Raw genomic sequence first — 24,301 nt, forward strand, 5'->3', positions numbered from 1 at the left:
ACAAATTCCGTTATTTTATTAAATTCAATGTGATCTCTTGACGTAAAGAAATATTCTCAGGAAGAATGGTTGTAAGAGGAAAACACAGAAACTGTTATCAAGAAATCAGCATCTGGTTAAAGAATGCATTTGTACTTTATTTTCTTCCCCGGCAACCCTGTCAAAACAGCAACAACCATTTAGAGAGAAGGGCGAGCTATCGATTCGCTAACCAATAGCCGACGTCTACATGAAAACCAGCAGCCAATGAGCGCTGAGAATTTTGGGCGGACTATTTGAACGCTACATCTCCGAGCGATCCTATTGGTCCGTTAGCCTATCAATATCTCACAACACAGAACGCTCTCAAACCAAGCTTGTATGCTTTAACAGCCGAAATATTTAAAACAGATGTAACATAACGATAAAATATAATACAACACACTTCATTAAATATAGAAATGATAACAGCAGCCGTTTTAAAACGCGTACAGCTATCTAAACAGAGCGACTTACATTTCCTACGTGACAGGCGAAGGGGGAGGAGCTACATTCAACGTCAACAAAAGGAAAGAGAAGCAGAGAAAACAAGACGAAAGACTCTCGGATACACAAACACAATATGTCCTTTTGACATCCCTGGTAATGTACCTTTATTAACCTTCTAGAAGATATTTGTTTCCTTTTAAAATGTCTATGCAGATGAATTGTCACTGTTTAAATGTTATGGTCGTATTTCTTTTGGGGTTTTTTTCTTCTGAAATGGGCTTGATCTCTGGCTTTGCTTGTATTTGTGGACTAACGTTAGAATTTGACTTGAAGTGTATATTTAATTTCGACTTTAACGGTATTTTATGAAATTTTATCGATCATTTGTGTATGTCACTAATGAAAATTATAGATTTTTTTTACTGGAATGAACGAATCCCTTATTTTTGTTGGTCTTTAATGTTTACTCTCGAAGCCAGTAACGGTACATTTGCAATTTGAAATCAATTTCCGTTTAAATGTGAGTCGAGCCCATAGATCGGTTTAAGTTTCAGCTACCAAATTTATTATAACGTTACTGTAATATACAAATAGGTCGTATATAATTTAATGTCGAAAACAAACTGTAGAGAAGATTTAAACCCCTCCCCCTCTAGTCGAGGTATTTTCAAGCTGAAGGATCAACTGGAAGATATTCACTTTCGATCCAGTTTTAACCTCATTATTTAGGTCAAAGCGTTTTAAAAAGGAATATTTCACATTTATTCGTCCATCTCCTTCGGGCTGGGTCGGGTTTATTTGTTTGGATGTCCTGTAGGAAGGCGTTAACCAGCGAAACCCGACACCGAGGCTCAGCTGAGCGAAAGGGGCTGGGCAAAACCTTGACCCACAGCCCTGGGTGAACGGAATTGACTTAACTTTGCTTGCTTTGTTGCCTTTTTAAAGGTGTTTTGACGACTTGAAACACAAATAAAGTGAAAATATGGAGGCGTTCAGACTGATGAAGGAACTGAAGAGCAATCTGGACCAGGAGGTTCAGTATCTGCCAAAGGAAACCGGACTCAGTTTGATTGAATCCACACAAGAGGTAAACTAGTTTTACAAACCCCTGTGAAAATACAAACTTTATTTGAAAACATAAATAACAGTTATGGAAATCTGCACTGTATTTCTGTACATTGCATACTGTAAAAATACCTTTTGTGATGTAAAAATCTTTTACTCTTAAAGCATCTGACAAAATGTCGGTTTTAAACTTTTAATGTAACTTATTTCTCATCCACATAGAACGGTAACGGAGTTTCAGCCAAATGTCGAGATGCTCGAGTGGAAGATCTCTGGAGCTTGACCAGTTTCTTCGGGTACAGCACTCAGACCTTTGTACTAGCCGTTAACCTGCTGGACAGGTTTATAGCTATGATGAAGGTAAGCAGTTAGTTATAGATCAATGCATTCGATTAACGTAATAAAATGTGCTATGACTGATCGCTTTTGTGTCGCCTGAAGGTTCAGCCCAGGTATCTGGCCTGCATCAGCATCGGTTGCCTTCACATCGCCGCTCGAGTGACCGAAGAGGAGTGCAATGTTTCGTCCAGCCATGAGCTCATTCGCATCAGCCAGTGCAAGTTCACCGTCTCGGACCTCAGCCGAATGGAGAAGATCATTTCGGAGAAGCTCAACTTCCAGTTAAAAGCCGTCACAGCCTTAACCTTCCTGCATTTGTACCACGGCATTGCACTTTCGCACACGTCCAACAGGTGAGAACGGCTGGCATTATCAAACTTCAGACTCTGCGCCAGATAAACTCTATTAACATGTAGGCTCAACAATGGAAACTTTGACTTGTGTAAAGGTTGTTAAACAGAGCTGGCAAGTGCACTTTGCTGTATATGGGTCACAGTGAAACTAGGAGATTATCTTCTGACTAGACTTGTTAAATGGCAAACAGCTCGGCTAACAAAATTTCTCTAATGCACCAATTCTTTTTCTCCTTTTCAGAAAAGACGTCCTGAATCTTGACAAACTTGAAGCCCAGCTGAAAGCCTGCCTATGCAGAATCGTTTTCTCCAAAGCAAAAGTAAGAACAACTTAAACAAACAGTGATTCTTAAAGCAAGTTACATAGAAGTTTGAATTCTGATAAACTCTCTTTTTTTTTTTTTTTTTTTTTTAGCCTTCGGTGCTCGCTTTGTCGCTCTTGATGCTTGAGATCGAGGCCTTACAGTCTGCGGACCTGCTAGAAATCGCCCAGCGCATACAAACACACTTGAAGGTAAAAATTCATAAGTATGTCAACCTTTTTAAACAACCTGAGCATCAATATAAACTTTTTAAAAGTGAAGAAATTAAGTTAAATGTCACAGACCGCTCTGTTTGGTTCAGAGTCAAGTAGTTTAATCAGACAATTTATAATTAAAAAAAAAATATATATATACACCTTTAGTTTCAGCAGCACTTAAACATCTATGGAGTAGGAAGAATCCAAAGCTCTTAACCCAGTCCTGTTGCCAGCAGGCTATTGGTTTACTCCTGTCCAAAATGAGGCTGGCTCTTTGCCCTGTTCTTATGTAAGCTGGTGTCTAATGCAGCCGTGTCTGTTTGCAGATCTCCAAGGCTGACCTAGCGCGCTGGCGAGGTCTGGTAGGTCAGTGTATGAGGGAATACTCCTCTCCAGAATGTGCCAAACCTGACCACAAGAAACTGGTGTGGATCGTCTCGCGGAGGACGGCACAGAACCTGCACAGCAGCTACCGCAGCGTCCCCGAGCTGCCAACCATCCCGGAGGGCGCGTGGGACGAGAGCGAGAGGTAAACACAGCTCACCTGAGGGGAAAAAAAGGCATGAGTATGTATGTCACTCTTGTTATAAAGTGTAGGGGGGGGGAGAAGAGAGAGATATTTTGGGTTTTAAGCGTATAAATGTTTTTTTTGTAGAGCTTTGATTACCACAGAAAGTCATTTAGACTCATCACTCAGTTCGTGAAAACAAACAAAAATCAGTTATGTTTGCAGTGGATGTCTAAAAGGTATGTACTAGTCAAAATGAAACTAAATTTAAAGCTATTAAAAATAGTTTTTGGTAATTGGAATAATGTTAAATATAAGACGACAATAAATTGAATTATATTTTATTTCAATTAGTTGCAAATGCAATATTTCAAAAATATTTTAATTTAAATTTTAAAAGTGTTAAAATAGAAATGAAAAGCTAAATAGAAAATTATAATAAAAATAACTAATTAAACTACCTTTAAACTAAAATTATAATGAAAACAGAAAATGTAAAAATAAAAGCTAATTCAAAATAATAAATTCTATAATAGTACGTACATGTAAATACTAAAAAAATAAAGAATATCATTTTATAAACACAAATTAATTCACATAAAATAATACAAAATTACAAAAGCACAAATTTACTAAAATTAAAATGAAAAATAAATATAAAAATCCAAAATTTTAATACTATTATATATTAAATAATAGTACTAAAATAACTATTCTTTCATGAGCTCATAAAGGAACTAACCAGTCACATTATATCCCAACATTACAGTGATTATATTTTCATATTCTACTGATAACAGGAAATAGCAGAAAGTCTAAAATATCAGGAAAAAGCCGCACACAAACTTTGGAATAATTTACGTAAAGTACGCCTGTCAATTTTCCATCACAACTTCTGGTTTCAGTTCTATCACAGTTTTTCCCCATCACATGACGACTTAAACCATTGCGTTTTACTGACACACAACACTTTACGTAACAACCTCATCAGCACAGGCTGAAGTTCTTTCTGAACGCCCCACCCATTAGGTGTCCTTACAGTGTTACTTGATAACTACGAATAGTTAGTCACGTCTTAGCAACCAACCCGAGAGCCTTTTTCTCACCAGGAGCAACAAATCATTCCTGAGGCTCACCAACAGAGCTGACTACAAGCTGAAAATCCAGACAGGACGTACTGTTTTGAGATGGCTAATAGCTTAGATATGCATACATGCCAAACTAAGTGCAGCAGTGGAATGTGGGTAGTGAATAGTGACTATTTACAAACAGGTCACAGGTTGTGCTGCATCACCTGTGAGTAAGAGAAGGGCGTGCGAGGTGGGGTCGGTTTGACAAAGTACAAAACAAGATCTGACATTTGACAGTTTTTTTTCCCCTATTACGACAGTAATATTCCAGGTTAACCGCATACATGATTTCAGTCGAGCTTCATTACCACAAATAATAATTTAGACTATTTTGTGGACAAAAACCTTTGTTTACAGTGGATGTCTATGGGGCAAATGTATAGGTCTAACTAAACTACTAAAAAACAAAAACAAAACCTAAAATGATTAAAAATTGTTTATTTCAAATAACGCTGAAATAAAAATAAATAAATTAGATTAAAAATAATTAATGAAAAAAAAAAACTTAAACAGTACTAAAATAAAAAATTTAAAAATCAGAAGAAATATAAAAAACAGAAATAGTAAGTTAAAATTACTGTTTACTACTAAGTTTAAGGTCTTTTACTAATTAAGTTTACTAACTGATTACTACTAAGTTTAAGGACTAAAATAGCTAAAACTGAAAAAATTAACAAGTATAAATTTACAAAAAACAGGTTTAAGTTCTAAAATGACAGGCTGAAATACAAGAAACAATTTTATTTAAATAGAAATAAATACAAATGTTTACGTACAAAATGAAAATGCAATAGTTAAGAGAAATATAAAAAAAAAATACTTATAAAAGAGAAGCATAAAATTCCTAAAATGACCCATATCTGAAATTAAAACAAAATATAAAAATAAAAACCCATTCATAATATTAATATTACTATAATAGTATATAAATACTAAAATAACACTAAAATACAATATTCTTTTATGAATTTGTGTTAAATAATGAAATAGATGAGAGCGCATCTGACTGTTTTCTTTTCTCTTTCGACAGTGAGGATTCAAGCGAAGACCTGAGCTCCGGGGAAGAGAGTCTGAGCAGCTCACTGGGCAGCGATGCCGAGGGACCCTACTTCCCCCCGAACTTCCGCTCCCGTGCCCACAGACAGTAATACGCTCTAAACCACTTGCCAAGGAGCACAACCACCAATGATGATGATGTCACAGACCTCTCCTGGCTGGAAACCTGAAGATATACAGCGAGGTGCCATTGTGCCTGGGTTCAAAAAACCACCGAGTCCAAAATATCAGAATTGTACTTTAAAACTCTTCTTTTATGGCTTTACAAAAAGCCAGTCCAAATACTGTAAACATCTCTCTTGATTACTCGTGTTAAGCTAAAAGTGAAATAATTCAGCACTGCAAAACACTGGCAGCTAAAAACTTAAAAGAAAAAAAAAAAGATGTAGCTGTAGCATATATAGTAGTTGGTGCATGTTCGGATTTGTCAGCATTCCAGGCGACTCAATATGACATATCCAAGGTACACTAGACTGTTAGAGAACATCTTAAGACTTGTACTTTGGTGCTTTGCACAGTTTTGTATTATGATTGTATGCGTGTGACAGCGGGAAAGCTGCGTGCCTGCAGAACTGCCGCCTCTCTGAGGTCGAACAGTCAGAGATTTACTGTGGTGCGCATGGTGTTCACAGAAAAACAGTGGATTGTTTATTTTTCGTGTGTGTATGTGAGTGTGATGTTGTTAACCTACTTGCCAACTTAGTATAAGTTTCACTTTAGCCGATGTATGAAGACAAATACTGTATGTTGAAAAAAGCCTAAAAAACCTTATTCAATATAAAAATGTACATTTGTATAATGTAAAAAAAAAATGCATAAAAATGCATATACGTTCTGTATAGCATCTTGTAGATATTAACTTATTTATTGTTAATTTTGTCATGGTAAAATATATATAAAAATAAAAATCACAAATAAAAAAGCTATTTTGAAATTCACTAAGTCTCCTGTTTTGCTTAGTCTGGTTTTCCTGAATCAGTTCTGTGTTCCTAAGAGCCTCAACTATCCCACACACACACAGCAAATGGCAAACAGACAGCAGATGTTGTAAATCGACCCGGCGCCGCAGGATATTTTACACAGCAACAGTAAGACAAAGCAGCGGCTTCATCACGCAAGAGCCTTCGTCAACTACAACGTCATGATGTTATCAGCTGATTTACACACTTACAAACAACCAGTGCATGATGCAACTCCCCTCAGAGTGATGCGATTTCAGTTTCCCCAAAAACAGGAACTGATTCTTATGAGAAACCAACAACCAGTGCATGTCTAGTCAGTCAAAAGCTGGAAACAATCTTTCTGTTCCCTTGCAGGAACAGGTGGGCAACATGCCATAAAAATACCACAGGATCAGTTTCATTACACACAATGCACTACACACTGATGAAATTCTGAAGGAGAACACTAAAAAAAAAAAAACACACAGCAAGCATTTGAAGATGTTTTCAGATATGAATTTGAAAGCCATAAATAACAATCGAGATATTCATAATGCCTCTGTTTTCCTCTATAGCCATTATAAAAGTTAAATGTAAACGCATACATCAAGTGAGAAAAGCAAGCTGACATCAACTATGCTGAAGACCACAAGCACGCTCGAATTGGTTCAAACAGTAAGCATTTGCTATTATTACAAACGCACAAATATTTGTGCAGTTCCTCACAGACTCTCTCAGTACTTGCTCGAGTTTCTCGCTGAAACACATCCTGCCTCTGTACAGTACCCAAACATTCGACACCACACAAAAAGTAGGTCACTTGCCTTGCAGCATTCCTTGTTCGGAGGCGGGTCTTCAGAAGCCCATCCGAGACTTCTTCTTTGGCTGGGAGGCCTGAGAGAGGCTTCTGAATTGGGAAACTCTCTGAGAAGACAAGGAAGGATGAGATGGAGTCGGAGAAGAAAGGTGAATCCGAGGTGAAGGATATCCACCATCCAGTGCGGAGTCCTGAGTCGACATTTGGGACGTGGGAAGGGAACTAAGGTAAAACTCCTTGCGCCTTTTCGATTGGACAGATGTTGGCTGTGTGGAGGGAAGCGACGCAGGAGGACCCAAATCCATCCCTGCTGCAACACTAGGGGTTCTAGAGGTCGGTCGTTCAACCTGAAATTAAAGATGAACAACGTATCAAAAGTACTGTTTAAAAAAAAATTGCGACAATCTGCTGCCAGTACACATATGACATTATAAATACAGTATTTTGTTTATATGTCAAGATGAAATAAGCAAAAACATCAAACACAAAAAATCATACATAGGCATGTTTTTGCTTATTCATGAAAATGACACAAAACAGGATCCAGATTAAACAAGCTCAAACACAAAGTAAACAAAGTTGAAAAATGTGTATTATGTTTTGACACATTTTGGTGTTGTTCATTTTATGTTTCTGTTATTCCACTGTTTAGCGATCGGTTAAAACGATTTATCAGGATAACAATAAATCCTCAAAGTTAAAGGGGGTTTGTAAGATTTTTTAAGCCTCTTTTGTTCACCAAAGCTGCATTTATTTGATTAAAAATGCAGTAAAAACAATAATATTGTGAAATATTATTACCATTTTAATTAACCATTTTCTATATTAATATACTGTAAAATGTAATTTAATCCCGTGATGCAAAGCTGAATTTTCAGCATCATTACTCCAGTCTTCAGTGTCACATGATCCTTCAGAAATCATTCTAATATTCTGATTTGCGGCTCAAGAAATTTCTGAATATTATCAATGTTGAAATCCGCTGTGCTGCCTTTTATTTATTTCTAAATAAACATCTCTAACATTATAAATGTCCCTACATTTGATCATTTTAATGCATTCTTGTTGAATAAAATTATTATTCCTTATTAAAACTGACTCTAAATTTTTATCAAATGGACACAATACAATTTATGCTAGTTTAATGTCATTAATATCTAATTAAACCAGCATAAAATCTATGACAGTCACTCTGATTCAAGAGAATCATTTTAATTGATCAGTTTTTAAATGTATTATTTATTTTTTTCAAAAGTCAAAAATTAAAATGATCAGTTATAGGCATCACCACAAATAGCTACAAATGATCATTTATCAGTATCGGCTTTAAAAATTCCATATTAAGGAATCCTTACCTGAATGGAAGATTGAGATTTTGACGGAGATGTCAAAAGGTTTTGATCCGGCCTTGGAGGAGATTTTTTAGGAGATCTGAAAGATTTGTCTGCAGTCGATTGTTCATTTAAAAACCGTCTCAGTATGACGGGGCTCTTTCTGTGAATCTCAGGTCTGGCTCTCCATTCCTCCATGTCCGGAGCTTGCGAGTTCGAGCTCTCCAAAGTCTCTTCATCCGAACCCAGACACTGACTCTCCACCGATGACAAACCAGAGAGACTCTCTTGGTAACTCACAGACGAGGTGAAGCTTCCAGAAAGTGAGGTGCGTTTGCGAGCTTTGGCCTGCTTCTGTCTCCGACGCTTTCGACGGAGAGCTGCGATTTTCTCGTCCCGGTTCAAACCCAGCTTCTCCTCCCACCAGTATGTCCACTGGCCCTCCCACGACGCAGCCAACCGCTGGCTCACATCGTCAGGCCAGTCATCGGGATCTACAGGATCGGGAACCGGCGTAACGTTCAGGTGAGGGAGGTAAGTGACCCCATGCAAGAGCATCTCTTTCTTCCTCATGACCTCTTGAAGGTCTTTCCTCAGTCTCATCCATTTATCTTCCTTTGGTTTATTAAGCTTTTTGCCCATCATGCACTTTAAATCATCCGTTCTGATCCGCCGAAATTTATGGTGACGCTTTTTGGCATCAGCCTTTTTGAAAATGGGCTTAAACCATTTGTTCCAGGCAGCTTGGAGATCTGGATCCTTGCTTGGGTTGGGCGGTCTGGTGGAACCAGTTGGGTTATTCCCAATTGATGATTGCTTGATGGTTCTTTCCTGATATTTTCATTTGTATCCAAAGTATTTAAGCCGTCATTATCAACATTGTCAATTACTTCCAAATGACGAAGCGCCGCCTGCCGTCCCTCAGTCTCAGAGTCGCTCTGAACAGATTGGTCGTCATTGTCAGTGCAGGACTGCATGTTCTCGCTCTCTCCAGTTTCTACTGTAGGTTGCACACTGACAGATTGTTCTGGTGCGTCATTACTGCTTGCTGTCTGATCTGTGTGCAACTTCAGCATTTGGTAAAAGATGTCTCCGGTTTCTGTGAGCTGGAAAACAGACAGGTAGTCCTTCTTCTGTACAGCTGTGAAACCTGAGGAAGAATGTGAAAGCAGAACATTAGTCTGGTAATCACTGCACCTAATGACAGAGTAGGGCTGTTTGAATAACTGAAATAAAACCAAAACCACAAAGGCTATGATTTAAGTGAATATGCACTGCAAGTTTTACACACGAGCAGCTCTTGATCCAGTGTTTTCAGTTTCTCAGAGAGGCTCCATCACACAAACTCCATCTCTTCATCTGCTGTGAGTTTTGGTCACATATAACGTGCATTTGATAACACAACATGCGCCAAACATCCTCTCCATACTTGTGCTGAGAAGTATAGGGGTGTTGTGAACAAACGAGAGGTTTTAAGGTTTTCCACCAAAATAAAAGCTTGATGGTTCAACATTAGAAAATGAAGACATATAAATCATATGAAATTAAAATTCTTTTCTTAAACACTCTTTATTTTACAGTGATACTTCCTATTTTTTGTTTGTCAATAATTCTAATAAATATTTATAAAATTATTTATTTTATTAATAAAATAAAAAAAAAATTATTATTTAATAGTAATCTTGGTATACAAATGACAAAATTGTTGGCCAAATTGTGCTGCAGTTTTTTTTTTTTTTTTTAATTTTTAAAATTGCAATCTTGTCAGAAAAATGTACAAATTGTGCAGATGTTATAAAAGTTAATCTTGGACTTTTTTGCACATGACAACCCCAGCTAGAGTTAGGTGGTGTTACCATCAATTTGCTTGTGAAGGAACAGGAAAGCTTAGCAATCCCACTTTACTTAATGTCTCATTCAATTCACCGGCGATTATCCTAATTTGCAAACTACAGTCATATGAATTATTCTACTTATGGTTTCGTCAGCTCTTTAATAAAGCAATAAATGCAAAATCGGTTATTTGTTTTGACTGACAATTATTTCACAGAGTAAATACATCATTCTAGTCAAAACTGCTGAAATGGCTGTACAAGCATCCTGACCTGCAGCAGGCACGTTCAGTCTCTTCTGAGCGAGGTGTCTCTTGTGGGGTAGCAGAAGGTTTAGGTGGCTCAGACTCTCTTTGGGACTTGAAAGCTTTTGAATGGATCCCCGAGTCTGACAGACGTGCTCTCTCCCACCTGAGCGACATAAAATTAACATGCAGTCATTTACTCAGCTATTTAGAAAAATGCTTTTATCCGAAGCGACACTTATTACAGAGCAAACCATTACACCACAAGTTGTTTGGAGTTGTTTGAAGACTCCCTTATTGGCAGTTCACACATTATTGCAATCAAAAACAGCAAGCAGCATAACGTATAAAATCAAAAGAACAGTTTAAGTTTTTTGCCAGTCAAAGACACCTACCCAGCTCATTTACATTACAAAATTGCAAAAGCAATGCAGCAGAACCATATTTTTGAATCAATACAATTCAACTTGCATATGATACCACTATTACTTGCTTTGCATAAACATAATAATCTTCCTGTACTACAGCTGGTGCACATTACATACAAACTAACAGGCTGATGATGATGCACTGTAATTTGCTTTGGATGAACGCATCATCTAAATACATAAAAGCACAATTTATGACGAGTAACCAAAGGAAACTGTTGCTCATACACCAACTCCTCACCCGTGTACTGCAGTAACATGAGTTCCTGTGACCTCTGAGCACCCAGCAGCAGTTTGCACGTTTGCCTCGGGGTCTGTGCTGGCAAATCGCAGGCAAACATCGGTGGAGACTCCATCATATGGTCCCATTTCAGCATGGGGATGCTGGGAACCCGTTCATCCATGATGTAGGTGGAAAACTGCAGACAAGGAAGTGCTTTATTTCTCTTACACCGCACACTGAAGGCATCAGATACCAGTAACAGTGTGAGTCTTAAAACATGAAGAGTTTATTTGCAAAAACAGATATGTTATCATGTTTTTGTGTTTTGTGTTAGTTAGCTGTATTTTTGGTTATGTTTTAACCTAATCAAAATAACCCAACTGCAGTTTGATTGAGATTGACTGAAATGCACAATGAAAATTGTTAGAAACTGAGTTATCTGTTTTTGCAAATGAACTCTTCATATACACTATGGTTCAATTTTTTTTTTTTTTTTTTTTTTTTTTTTGGATTGAAATGAATTGAAATGAATACTTATATTGAGCAAGGGTACATTAAAGTGATCAAAAGAGACAGTAAAGACATTTATAATGTTACAGAAGATTTCTATTTCAAATAATTTCCGTTTTCTATTCATCAAAGAATCATGCATCATGGCTTCCACAAAAATAATAAGCAGCACAACTGTTTTCAACACTGATAATAATAAAAGTTGCCTGAACATCAAATTAGATTACCACAGAAATACCATGGAAGTGCCAAGGTGTTTTTTGTGGTCAAGATCACAGTGATACAATACATTCAATAAGGAAACGTTCCACAGCATTAAAGACCAAATCTCTAATTATACTGATACTGATGATAACATTCCCTGTAAAGAATAAAAAAGGTTCAGTGTTGTGGGTGTGTTGAATCCAATGACATTTGATACAGATCATCATTCAAGGAAGTTCTGGAGGCTCGCCTGGAAAAACCACAGGGTGAGCCACCGCTGCCACTCCTTCAGGCTAGTATCTGACTCAAACCCTCAGATGTTATGTGATATATGACGGCGTTTACCTGGGTATTAATGAGGTGGTGATGGGCGTGGCTTTTACTCAGGTATTTGGTGAGGATCACTCGCTCTCCCGACATACAAGCTGCTGTCCTTCCGATCCGAAACAACGTGTGATTACTATCAGCACTCTGCATAGAGGAAGTGACAAAGATTAATAATAAATTGAGAACCCCATAAAGAGAAGAACAACAACAACGTGAAACAAAAGAATATTTATAACATACACAAAACTAAAATAAACAGTAATGATACAAAAAGGAGTAAATTCAGCTTAATTAAAAGATCTTTCTTCACCAAATACGTTACATTTAATTTCTTAAAAGGTCTTAAAATACTTATATTTTAAATGCTGTATACTGATAATTACTATTATAACTATTTAATTATTATCATTACATCCAATTAATACTTATAAGAATTTGATTTAATAATAATAATAATAATAATAATAATAATAATAATAATAATTAGATAAAAAATATAAGAGACTTAAAAATAATAATAGCATTTTATAATACTATTTAATTTTTATTATTTTTAAATCCTGTTATTATGAACAATATCATTTAATAAAACTAGATACAACTTTTAAAATTAATAGTATAAGAACACCAAAAAAAAACATCTAATTATTGTTATTAAATCCTACTACAATGAAAAATAAGACTTAATAAAAACGTGGTAACGAGATTAAAAATTGTTATTAAATCATCATTAAATTACATTTAATAATTTAATATAAAAATTATAACAATGTAATTTTGATATATGTATATTATCATAATATTAAGTGGTCCCTCTTCACCTGTCCTACCTCATCCAACCAGCCAAATACACTGACATTTTACATTTATCCAGAGACTTTATTATTCAACATACAATTCCGAATTGAAAGCATAAGCATAATTAGTATGCAAACTAGTGCAGAAGTGAAGTGCAGACAAGAAGAGAAAGAGAACAAGACTTTATTTTAAATATGAGTTACAGTAAGCACCTTTGTTAATGGTTGTGGATTAGTTAGGCCTAAGAGTTCACAGAAGAGGTGTGTCTTTAGCTGTATAATATTTATTTTGTCTCAGTAACATCCACTTTTGATTGAGGAATTATAGGGTATAACGTGCAATAAACTGTATATTTTTACCACTGATTGCAGTGGTTGGTTAGACTATGAAAATGAATGAAAAGTGCACTCTGTTAAAGTGCTAAATGTTTATTAAGGACTCATTTCTATACAGGATATCCGTAACCAGGTTTTTTTTTTTTCAATAATAAGAGGCGACGCTTTACCCGAATGTCTGTAAGCTCCGCCCCTGTTCTTTCAGCATACACCATCACTCTCGGGTGACAGGAGAACTCACACCATCGCCATGGCGACTTAGCATTGAAGTACAGGTTGGAATCTTCTTCACGGAACTTCTGCAATCTGAAAGAGAACAGAATGTCACAAACTTCTGGAGAGGTTGCAACATCTCACACACACACACACTGCATCATATGCTGCAGCTTGCATCAGCTCAGCAGACAGACTTATTAACCCGCAAGTGGAAACAGGAGTGGAAACTGAAGCTTTCATGTAGGATTTATGGTTGAGGTGAATGTAATATGCAAACAAATTTCAATGCATTACATGTATTTTGTTGCAGTAAACAGCTTCCGGTGGTATTTGTTTACGACAAACACATTTCACAATTGCACCACAGTTCATTTTAAAATCTTATGATTTTTTTTATGTTTTATGAAACACAAAAGGTGAAATTTTAACTTTGTTTTAAGTGGACTGGGTTTGTCCTGTTTGAAAAAGCACCATTAAAATATCATAGCAGTTTGAAATACAGATCATGCACTATTTTCAATATCTTCTGAAGCCAGATGATAATGTTCTGTGATAAACAAAATGTATGTTTTCATTCATGGAATATCTTGACATTTACACTAGCTTCCAAATAAAAGTCGCACTAAAATATTAAAATGAATTAAACAAAATATTAAAATAAATTAAACAAATAAAACATCATAAAAAAAATATTTTTTATTTAATTTATATTTAGATATTTTTTATTTATTGATGTCACGCAGTTGTTATTGTTCACTTAAACAAAAAATATATATTTTCAGCTAACTGAAATTAAGCTGAAACAAAACAAATTATAGAATAAATAAATAAAGTTACAATGAAAGAAAGTAAAATGTTACAGCTAGACTGTAAATATTGCCTTGGCAACTAAATTAAAATAAAATTAAAGTATTAAATGTAAAAAAGAAAAATTAAATCTAATTATAAAATATTTAATAATAACAATAAATATAACAATACTTAGTACAATTATTAAAAGTAAAATAAATATAAATTTAAACCTAAATGGAAATTTTCAAAACTAATAAAAATGACAAGAGCACATAAAACTGCTAAAACTTAAACTAAAATTAAAATAAGTTGAAACTAATTTCAAATTTGAACTATAATATATAAATAACACTAAGATAACACTGATCTGATGTGACCATTAACAGATGTCAGAGAACCGTGAACATGCAAACGTGTTGTTAAATTCCTGAAATATTAACTTAAAATCGCAGGTGACACTTAAAAAAATTTTTTTTTTATAAAAATAAAAAATAAAAATTTGATATATATATCTATGATATATAGCTCTCTCTCTCTCTGAGGTCATAAGGGTTCAACCAAAAAAGTTTGGGAATCTCTGAACTATGGCAAAGGGTTTGAAAGTTGAGTTTAAAACACGAGCTGAGTAAGTTCTCTCGAAGCAGATTTAAAATGCGGATATAAAAACATCTATTACTATGCGCTTGGGTACTGGACGAACTCAACTAAAGAACATTTTGTAGAGGAAGCTGATATGATGAAGACGTTGAGCTCCATGCACAAGATAACAGCCAGTGAAGCACATATTGTTCTTAAACACACATACCCTTTTTTCGCAGTCCAAAGATAAGCTGCTCCCCGCTCATTGACCACCGCGAGCTCATTGGGGAAGTGTGGACTGTTGAGGACAAAACATAAGGTTTTAACTCAAGTCACAGCTTTAGCTACTGTTACAAAGGCCAAAGGCTAAAACACATCCTGCAGATCCAGACAATATCCTAAACCACATTCCTGCTTTTCTCAAGACAGCTGCCTAGAAATAAATTTTAAATCCACAAAAGTAACAAATATGAAAACTTTCTGATCTAGGATACTGAAAATTATATATTTTATATATTTAGAACTAGGGCTGGGTGATTCAATTTTATTTTTTCCTAAATTCTGTGTTTTCCATTATATTTTTCTGTATTCTGTCTTTTATGACTTTACACAAATTTATCATCAAAAATGGTGCCCAATGAACTAAAACTAACGATTTCACCAAACGTCTAAAACATAGTCGAATTAAAATATATTATTTAATCTACAATAAAACACCTGCTTTTTTTATACACACTGAACAACGAAACATGGATGAAAATGTATCTTGACTATTACATTCCTTCAAAATATTAATATTATTACTTTAAGAATTATGTTTTAGTACACAACAGTAATATATTTGTCATAATTCTTCAAGTTATCAATCATGTGACACTGTAAACTGCAGTAATGATGCTGAAAATTCAGCTTTGCATCAGGAATAAATTACATTATAAAATAAAATCAAATAGAAAACAGTTCACAATTTTACTGCTGTACTGTAATTTTGATCAAATGAATGCAGCCTTATCGACTTAAACTTTCAAACAGTACTGTATATTTTTCTTATGCAGCTATATTCAGAATACAGCATAGCCTTTATTACTTCAATTTTGACCAATGTGTCCAGTACATACAGCAAACCAGCACAAACACAACTAACTTTGGAGTCAGAAATGCTTACACCCATTCAGCGCAATAGTTAAATAAAGTCATTTGAATATCAGGCCACTCAGAAAGGTGCTGATGATTTGAATAACCGCTAGGGATATGTTCCAAATCAACTAGACACTGGATTGTGTGAGTGATTAGACGACTAGCAGGGAGTCTTCAGGAAGGCCTGAATAATCACAGTCCACCAGGACCATGTTTTGAGAAACGTGAGATCTTTCAAACGCACCTGACAGTGATGCCGGAGAAGCGATCTTTTGTCTGGATGACGTCTATTAACAGTGGCTTTCTTTTGTCTCCTAGCAACCAAACGCCACAGAAATAATCCGAGCGCACAGCCACGTTACCTGCACACAGATGTTTTGATGTTACACTCTTGACATGAAATCCTTTTCAGAAGTGATTACGACTGTTTGAGTTTTATCGGTAGTTCCAGACATATTACCAAAAATGCAACACTCTTCAGGCTTGTGTATTGACTCTTCCTTAATGTATGGTTTGTTCTCAGCCCATGCATTTCTCAGATCTCACCTATATCCTCCATATTGGCCGAACTGATCTGTCTGACAGGTCCATTCAAATAATAGACAAAAGGTTTGGAGTCCATGAGGAAACTAGGAGGCTTGTCATCACTGAACTGTTGCACCACCCTGTGGAAATCTGAGGAACGGCAGTAAAGGAAACATTATGACAGATGCCAACACTCAAAATAACTCTCAGGATATAATGATAATAGATCTTTGACTGAGCAACCCAGAAAGCCTCAAGAGTTTGTCAATAAAAACACTAGATATATTTTGCTGTGCAACAAAAACACCAATAATATTCAGTGTAAAAACTCGGTATAAAAGGTGGGACTTCATTATAAACAATCCCAAAACACATTTGGGACTCTTATTTTAAAATGTATACTTTCCAGGTCAATCAATAACATGAAAGAGTTAAAATATGCACTAATAATGCTGAAGTAAAATCAAATATGAATATTAGCTGAAATATTAACTTAATTATGTAGCCTTGGCAGCTAGTCTAAAATAAGTTGAAGATGAAATAAGAGGACCTTGTGTTAAATTATTGAAATATTATCCTAGATTAATGGGGTTTTCAAGAAAATATTTTAAGTCAAAATGATTCATTGTTTGCGAACTGCTCCGAAAGCGTGAGCCTGTAGAGTACGTTCTGACTTTGAAAGTTTGTTTTATTAACTCATCGCCTTTTGAAGTTTGATAATCATATTAGGCTTCATCATGATTCCCGTTCTTTCACCCTCAAGTTTAAAGAAATATTCCCCCCAAAAATTAAAATTGTCATTTACTCATCCTTAAGTTGTTGTAAACCTACATGGGTTTCTTTCTTTTGAAGAACACAAAAGATAGTTTAAAGAATATTGGGATCCAAACAGTTGCACACTGACTTCCAGAGTGTTTTTTCCATACTACTGAAGTCAATGGCTAGTGGCTACTGTCAGCTGTTCGGTTAACCAGAGATTTGGAACAACTTGAGGGCGAGTAAATGACAGAGTTTATATTTTTGGGTCAACTGTCCTTCAAGATCTCAGAAAATGATAATAAAGACTTTTGTTTTACCACTTTACTGTGTTTTTATGACCATAAACCTGAACTGAAATTATGAATCAATGCCTGGTCTTGCAAATCTCACTTATATGATGCTGAAGTGTTGTATTAGATCATTGACCCCTTAAAGGGTTAGTTCACCCAAAAATGAAAATTAGGCTGTGTATTACTCACCCCCAAGGCATCTTAGGTGTATATGACTTTCTTCTTTCAGATGAATCCAGTCGGAGTTATATTAAAAATTGTCTCTATCATTGCAGTCAGCGGGTGTTGCATTGCTTCAGTCCAAAAGATGTTTAATAAAAAGGTCCCTTCCATTAAAAAAAAAAAAGTGTCTCACATGGCTCCGGGGGGTGAACAAGGCCTCCTGTTGTGAATTGATGCATTTTTGTAAGAAAAATATCCATATTCAAAACGCAATAATCACTTGAATCCAGCTTGCGCTCACTGTTGTAAACTAAGCAGTTCCGGAGAATGACGTATGGAGGTCAGGTTTGCGTATGCGCCGCTCAGAAGTGACGAACGCAGAAACACAGCAGAGAGATAAAAACAAAACAAAAACAACGGTCACTAATTAGAAGTACAAAACGAGGATTTGTAACAAAGAACATCGGAGGATTTCGATATAAGCCAAGAGGAGACTGGTTTTCCTTTGCTAAACTAAGGAAACTTTGCTTCTTTTGATCCTGTAAACAAATGTTGGTTTTCACGAGACGCTGACCTCGTACATCATCCGCATGGAACTGCTTAATTTACAACAGTGAGTGCAAGCTAGATTAAAGTGATTATTACGTTTTGAATATGGATATTTATCTTACAAAAACACATCGAGTCACTACAGGAGGCCTTTGTTCACCCCCCGGAGCAGTGTGAGACACTTTTTTTTAATGGATGGGCGCTTTTTATTTAAAATCTTTTGGACTGAAGCGATGCAACACCCGCTGACTGCAATGATAAAGCTTGAAAAATCAAAGACAATTTTTAATATAACTTCCTTATTGTTTCTTATGATGGATTTAATTAATGTAGAAATTGGTTTACTCGTGGGTTGGTTAGGGGGTGAGTAATTTTCATTTTTGGGTGAACTAACCCTTTAATAAAGTTCACCAACATGGCAACAAACAAACTAAGATATATGACAACTACGAAAGAGGATACTGAGTTTGTCCATTGCGTCTCCGCTGGGATAGATCAGACAGCCATCACTGAACCCCTGGGACTCGTGTAAGGGCACGTATCCCAGAGCGCCCCCTGTGGCGTCTGCACAGAACCGCTGCTGTTCCCGCTGAGACGTCAGCTCCTCATGGAGGAGCGAGGCCAGGAGAGAAGGAGGAACATCGCTCACAACGTCACCGACAAGATTGTGCAAATGACGGACCTTCCGCGAGTAAAACGCGACCTCACACCTAACGGATAGAAAAGTTTTGATTTTGATTATTTTTAGGCATTATTGTCACCATTTACTTTATTTATTCCTCCAACTTCACCCATTTGTTTTTTTTTTTGTTATATTGCAATTGTAAAACACTAATACTTGAGTCAGATAAATAAAATCTTACCTTTTATAATTTAAGCCCTTTATGAAGTTGTTGGCCCAGCTCATTGACAAAACATCCTGATTGACAAACAAGAACAGAAGACAACTATTACAAAACCACTAGAAAACATAACAAAAAGAAAAAAAAGAAAATGAATTCTGACCACAACCACCACACACATCGGGACTCTCTCACCTTTGGCTGTTTCTTTTTGAAAGATAAGTTGTCCTGAAGCAAATGTCCCATTGTGGAGAACGCATCCATATAGTGATGCTTGTAAAAATACTGCATCTGAAGGGAAAACCCAAGAGAAAACTGCTTTTTGTACTATATACACACATTTCACAGACACTGTGACATAAAAAGTCACTTTAAAACAAATTTTTTTTATGCATCACACTACTTCAACTTACGTGCTCCGGAAAATCCATTGGATCTGGAAGAACATCAGATGAGAGTTTGGCATCTTGGAAAGGTAAGAGAAAACAAACAAAAAATGAAATTTAAAATTATAATAAAAATACACAAATATGCAATAATTTCACATTAAAAAAAAAGCTTTTTTAGATTAAGTAACACTTCTTTGCAGTGTGACATTACAATTAAACATTACCTTTATTTCTAAAGTGTTATTGTTAATGAAAGCTAAAACTTTTAAATTCATTAACTGACAAGAAGCTCACAAGATTAGAAAATAAAATTAGATAAAAAAACAAACTTATTAAAATAATTTCAACTGTTGCTATGGCAACAAACAGAAATAAAATACATTTACAATAAAATACTAAAAACCACCAAGACTGAAAAACAAATGCAGAAATTATATGATCTTATGAATTATATTATTTTTAAATAGAAATGTCATTTCTACATGTATACATTTCTTAATATAAATATATACTTCATATACTTAATTGTCAATTGACATGAAGCTCAAATAAAATGAAAAACAAAATATTATATAAAAACCAACTTACTGCCAACAAAACCAACAAAAATACTGTCTTGGCTACTAACTAAAACAAAATAAATTTACATTAAAATATTAAAATCATAAAAAATAAAAATAAAACTAAAATAAAATACTAAAGTTTACAATACGTAAAAAAACCAAAACTGATATAAACATATATAATCTTAATATAAACAATTTATTTTGTTAATTGATACAAGGCTAAAACAAAATGTTTTTTTTTTAATTATACATTTTAATTACTAAAAAAAGATCACATTACAATACTAAAATCACAAAACATAAAATAAAACTTGTATGATCTTATAAATGATTTTCCTTAACAGAACACACACACACACAAAAACTGAAATAAAATTTAAAGCTTAATAGAAATCAACAGCACATGAGAAAATCACTAAAACATACAATTAAAATGCATAAAAAAAAACAATTAAAAATATTATTAAATGCCATAATTTTATACATAAATGCCATTCTCATTAGTAAAACAACCCTGATTCTTTTTCATTAAATTCACTTTTTTTTTTTTTTTTTTAAAAAAAAAAATGGCCAAAATACACAGACTATATGTTTATAACAGTACAAAGCAAACACACTACATTAAAGCAAAAACTGTATTTTATATTCTGGAATTTGAAGAAGTCTGATTTAAAATTTGAGCCCATCAAATGATTAAAACTCACGTTTACCTTCACATGGTGGAATTAAAGGGGTAACGGCTGGTTTGAGCGGCACCCATTCCTCACCACTCAGAGTGTGCTGGGATTCAAACACATGCTGGACCGATGACTGATCACCATCACACTGTAAACACACATTAAACAAGTCATGACACAGATTCACAATTACAGGTGCTGAATGTGAAGTAGAACAAACCTGTAGATGAGAAACACAGTATATATCCACTTCTATATCTTGAACATCTCATTCATTCTCTTGTACTGCTTTGCTCCGGACACATTTGTGCATCCTATTAATGTACATTTACTGTCTTTTTTTTTTCTTGCTCAAAATATTTTGTAAGAAACGAGCATCATCATTACATTACTCTACTTAGGAATTATTACATGCCATTAAAAATTAAATCAAGAAAAAAATCCTGATATTTTGACTTTTTTTGCACTCCCAGACTACAGATTTTCAAATAGTTGTATCTCAGCCAAATATTGTTCTATCCTAACAAACCACACATCAATGGAAAACTTATTTATTCAGCTTTCAGATTCAAAAGATTAAAAAAACTGACCCTTTTGAGGTCTAGGGTCACATTTAGGAATCAAAAACGTTTAAGTTAGATGTTATGTTTGTGCTAAACTTAAATGTATTGCATTGTGTTCATTATTTTCATTATGAGAACGGATATGTCATCATCATTATGACGTGTATCGTCTTACCGGGCCCGCACTGACAGCAAACACGCGCTCGTATGAACCCCAGCCTCCGTAACTATGCTTCGACTTCACTTCAGGCGGTCCGTCCAGATAGAAGTGTGGGAAAAGCTGGTCAGGAAATTTGCTGTCCATGGTGGTGTCTTTCCCCGGCCCTGAGAATCAGACACGCCCGGGCATGTCCTCGTGCGTCCAGGTGTCCACACGCGCTCTGATGGCTGCCATGATTCAGTCTGGTGTGAATGTCATTCTAAGATCGTCATATGTCGAAAACGCCGTTTTAATAAAGACAAATACTGTAAATATTAGCACGTGTTTTGAAAAAACGTGGCTGGCAGATGACCGCGTGGCCGCTAAACAACCCGCGTCCGCTGCTCACGAGGCACGCCTCAGCTGATCAACGCGAGGGAAGCCCGCCACCAGACAACCTTTCAAAATAAAAGCACTTCGCACATTTCAAAATAAAACTACTAAATGGAGCAATTTTATAAACATAGAAGTAAATTTAAAAAAAATAAATATGAATAAAGAACCAAATTAAAGTGAATAAATAAGCAAATGTACAAGTTAATAAACAAAATATGAATAAAGAAACAAGCAAACAAATAAATTCATGACAAAAAGAAATAAATGAAAATCATTTAAAAATGAATACAAACAAAAATATGAACGAATAATAAAACAAGTGAATAAATAACATATTAATAATGGAAACAAACAAATACATAAATATCAATAAATAAACAAATAAATTCATGACAAAAATAAAATAATTTAAAAAATATGAGCAAATAAATAAATAACATTAAAAAGGAAACAAACAAATATATATATATATATATATATACACACACACACACACACACACACACACACATAAATATATATTAATAAAGAAACAAATAAACAAATACATGACATTGTATCACTTCTTATCTGGTTATTTTCTGATAATGTTTCAGCAAATTTAATTGTGAATTTAGCTAAATAAGTCGTGAGCCTATAGATTATGTTTTTTAGGCCATTTGGTGTTATGGACTAATAAATATGTAAGCAGCGCCTCCACCTGTACATCCTGCTTTTCACATGTGTTTACTGGTTCTCAGCTTATTTACGTGTTCTCAACATAAAAAGTTTGTTTTTGATACTTTCACTTTTGATAAGAAAACCAATTTCACCAAAATAAAAAAACTTCAATCATAATGAATTTGAATATTTTGTATGGCTTATTCGTCAGCTCTCTAAAAAACTTGTTTCTGTACAATCAAAAACAGGAACAGGCCACAAACAGACTTCTCCGTATCTAACACTTTTGCATTCGGATGTACCATTGCACTTAATGGATTCATTTATTCATTCATTTTTGTGCATTAAGAATGGCAATAGACATGCAATCACTTTCCAATTTTCTTCACCTGACTGACTCCTCTTCCTCATTCCTGGAAAGTTAAGCTTATGTAAGCATAAAAGGCGTCAGGAAAGTGAGATGCTCATATGAAGCGTTTGAGCAAATGCATTTCACCTCAAGCACAGACTGCTCAATGAGAAACACTGTGTATAGTATTCCACCTGAAAAGGACAAGTCATAAAATTACAAATCTGGAGAAATGTAGCTTTGCATCACTTGCTCATCAATGGATCCTCTGCAGTGAATGGGTGCCGTCAGAATGAGAGTCCAAAAAGCTGATAAAAACATCACAATAATCCACAAGTAATCCACACCACTCCAGTCCAGCAGTTAACATCTTGTGAAGTGAAAAGTTGCATGTTTGTAATAAACAAATCCATCATTAAGGCTATTAAACTTTAAACCGTCGCTTCTGGCCATAATCCATAATAACAATTCCTCCAGTGAAAAAGTCCATCTCTTGTCGTCCTCTCACATCCAAATCCACAGACATATTTGTTTAGAACTGTTTTGGTCTGTTTTTGCTTGTGAACAGTGCTTGAGCTGTGCATATTTCTCTCCTGATTCAGACAAAACAACTGGAGAAAGCAAGAATTTGTTTCTTACAAAAGCACAGCTTTTCAGTTCACAAGACATTAACTGATGGACTGGAGTGGTGTGGATTATTGTGATGTTTTTATCAGCTGTTTGGACTCTCATTCTGACGGCACCCATTCACTGGAGAGGATCCATTGGTAATAATGCTAAATTTCTCCAAATCTGTTCTGATAAAGAAACAAACTCATTAAGTAAATTTTCATCTTATTTTAATTTTTGGGTAAACTATTCCTTTAAGCAGTGTGTGTCTCTGTATGTGCACGTCTGTGTGAGAATCAGAGAGAAAGAATCTGTTGCTACACAGTAAGTCACAACCCACTGGCACTTTTGACTTCAGCTCAGAGACAGTGTCTCCAAACTGCAGTCGAATCCATTCTCCATGCTGTATGATGGATCAAATCCAATGAAAAACACACAGAAAGGCAGGTACAAGGCAGTTTACATTTTGAAAGAGTTTAAATATAAGAAGTAAAGCATTTAGATATATACAAACAGGGAATACATATACAGACAAACTTTGCCTTGGTCAACAAGGCTTTATGTAGCATTCCAAACACTGACTCTGAACACAGTCCAGGCAGTATATTACATCCTTTTCTTCAAGGGCCATTCAAACAACTCTTCATTTGTATTCAGTATAAAAGGTGCTGC

At 35.2% G+C, this 24,301-nt stretch overlaps 2 protein-coding genes across 2 annotated transcripts; one reads left to right on the forward strand and one right to left on the reverse strand.

Annotated features, from left to right (window-relative positions):
- Nucleotides 1–1,413: 1,413 nt before the first annotated feature.
- Nucleotides 1,414–6,377, forward strand: LOC109045892 (cyclin-G2). Its single transcript, XM_042747715.1, has 7 exons — nt 1,414–1,555; nt 1,756–1,893; nt 1,975–2,225; nt 2,467–2,545; nt 2,641–2,739; nt 3,072–3,274; nt 5,414–6,377. The coding sequence occupies exons 1-7, from the start codon at nt 1,451–1,453 to the stop codon at nt 5,529–5,531; spliced, it is 993 nt and encodes a 330-aa protein (XP_042603649.1). The 5' UTR covers nt 1,414–1,450; the 3' UTR covers nt 5,532–6,377.
- taf1c (TATA-box binding protein associated factor, RNA polymerase I subunit C) lies at nt 1,578–22,074 on the reverse strand. The gene is given in 17 exon segments (XM_042747716.1): nt 1,578–3,289; nt 7,205–7,544; nt 8,553–9,179; nt 9,182–9,678; nt 10,634–10,771; nt 11,275–11,452; nt 12,316–12,441; nt 13,601–13,736; nt 15,244–15,315; nt 16,399–16,516; nt 16,701–16,829; nt 18,902–19,149; nt 19,303–19,358; nt 19,477–19,572; nt 19,695–19,747; nt 20,947–21,061; nt 21,652–22,074. Coding segments are annotated over 16 exon segments (3,027 nt in total). The 5' UTR covers nt 21,781–22,074; the 3' UTR covers nt 1,578–3,289; nt 7,205–7,235.
- Between the last annotated feature and the right edge of the window lie 2,227 nt (nt 22,075–24,301).

The sequence above is a fragment of the Cyprinus carpio genome, chromosome B21, assembly GCF_018340385.1.
Source record: "Cyprinus carpio isolate SPL01 chromosome B21, ASM1834038v1, whole genome shotgun sequence".
Lineage (NCBI taxonomy): Eukaryota > Metazoa > Chordata > Actinopteri > Cypriniformes > Cyprinidae > Cyprinus > Cyprinus carpio.

Excerpts from the sequence above, each read along its gene's own strand:
- LOC109045892 (XM_042747715.1), top strand. The coding sequence starts at position 1,451 with ATGGAGGCGTTCAGACTGATGAAGGAACTGAAGAGCAATCTGGACCAG. Across the intron at positions 1,894-1,974 it reads GGTTTATAGCTATGATGAAG|GTTCAGCCCAGGTATCTGGC; the intron begins GTAAGCAGTTAG and ends TGTCGCCTGAAG. Across the intron at positions 2,546-2,640 it reads TCGTTTTCTCCAAAGCAAAA|CCTTCGGTGCTCGCTTTGTC; the intron begins GTAAGAACAACT and ends TTTTTTTTTTAG.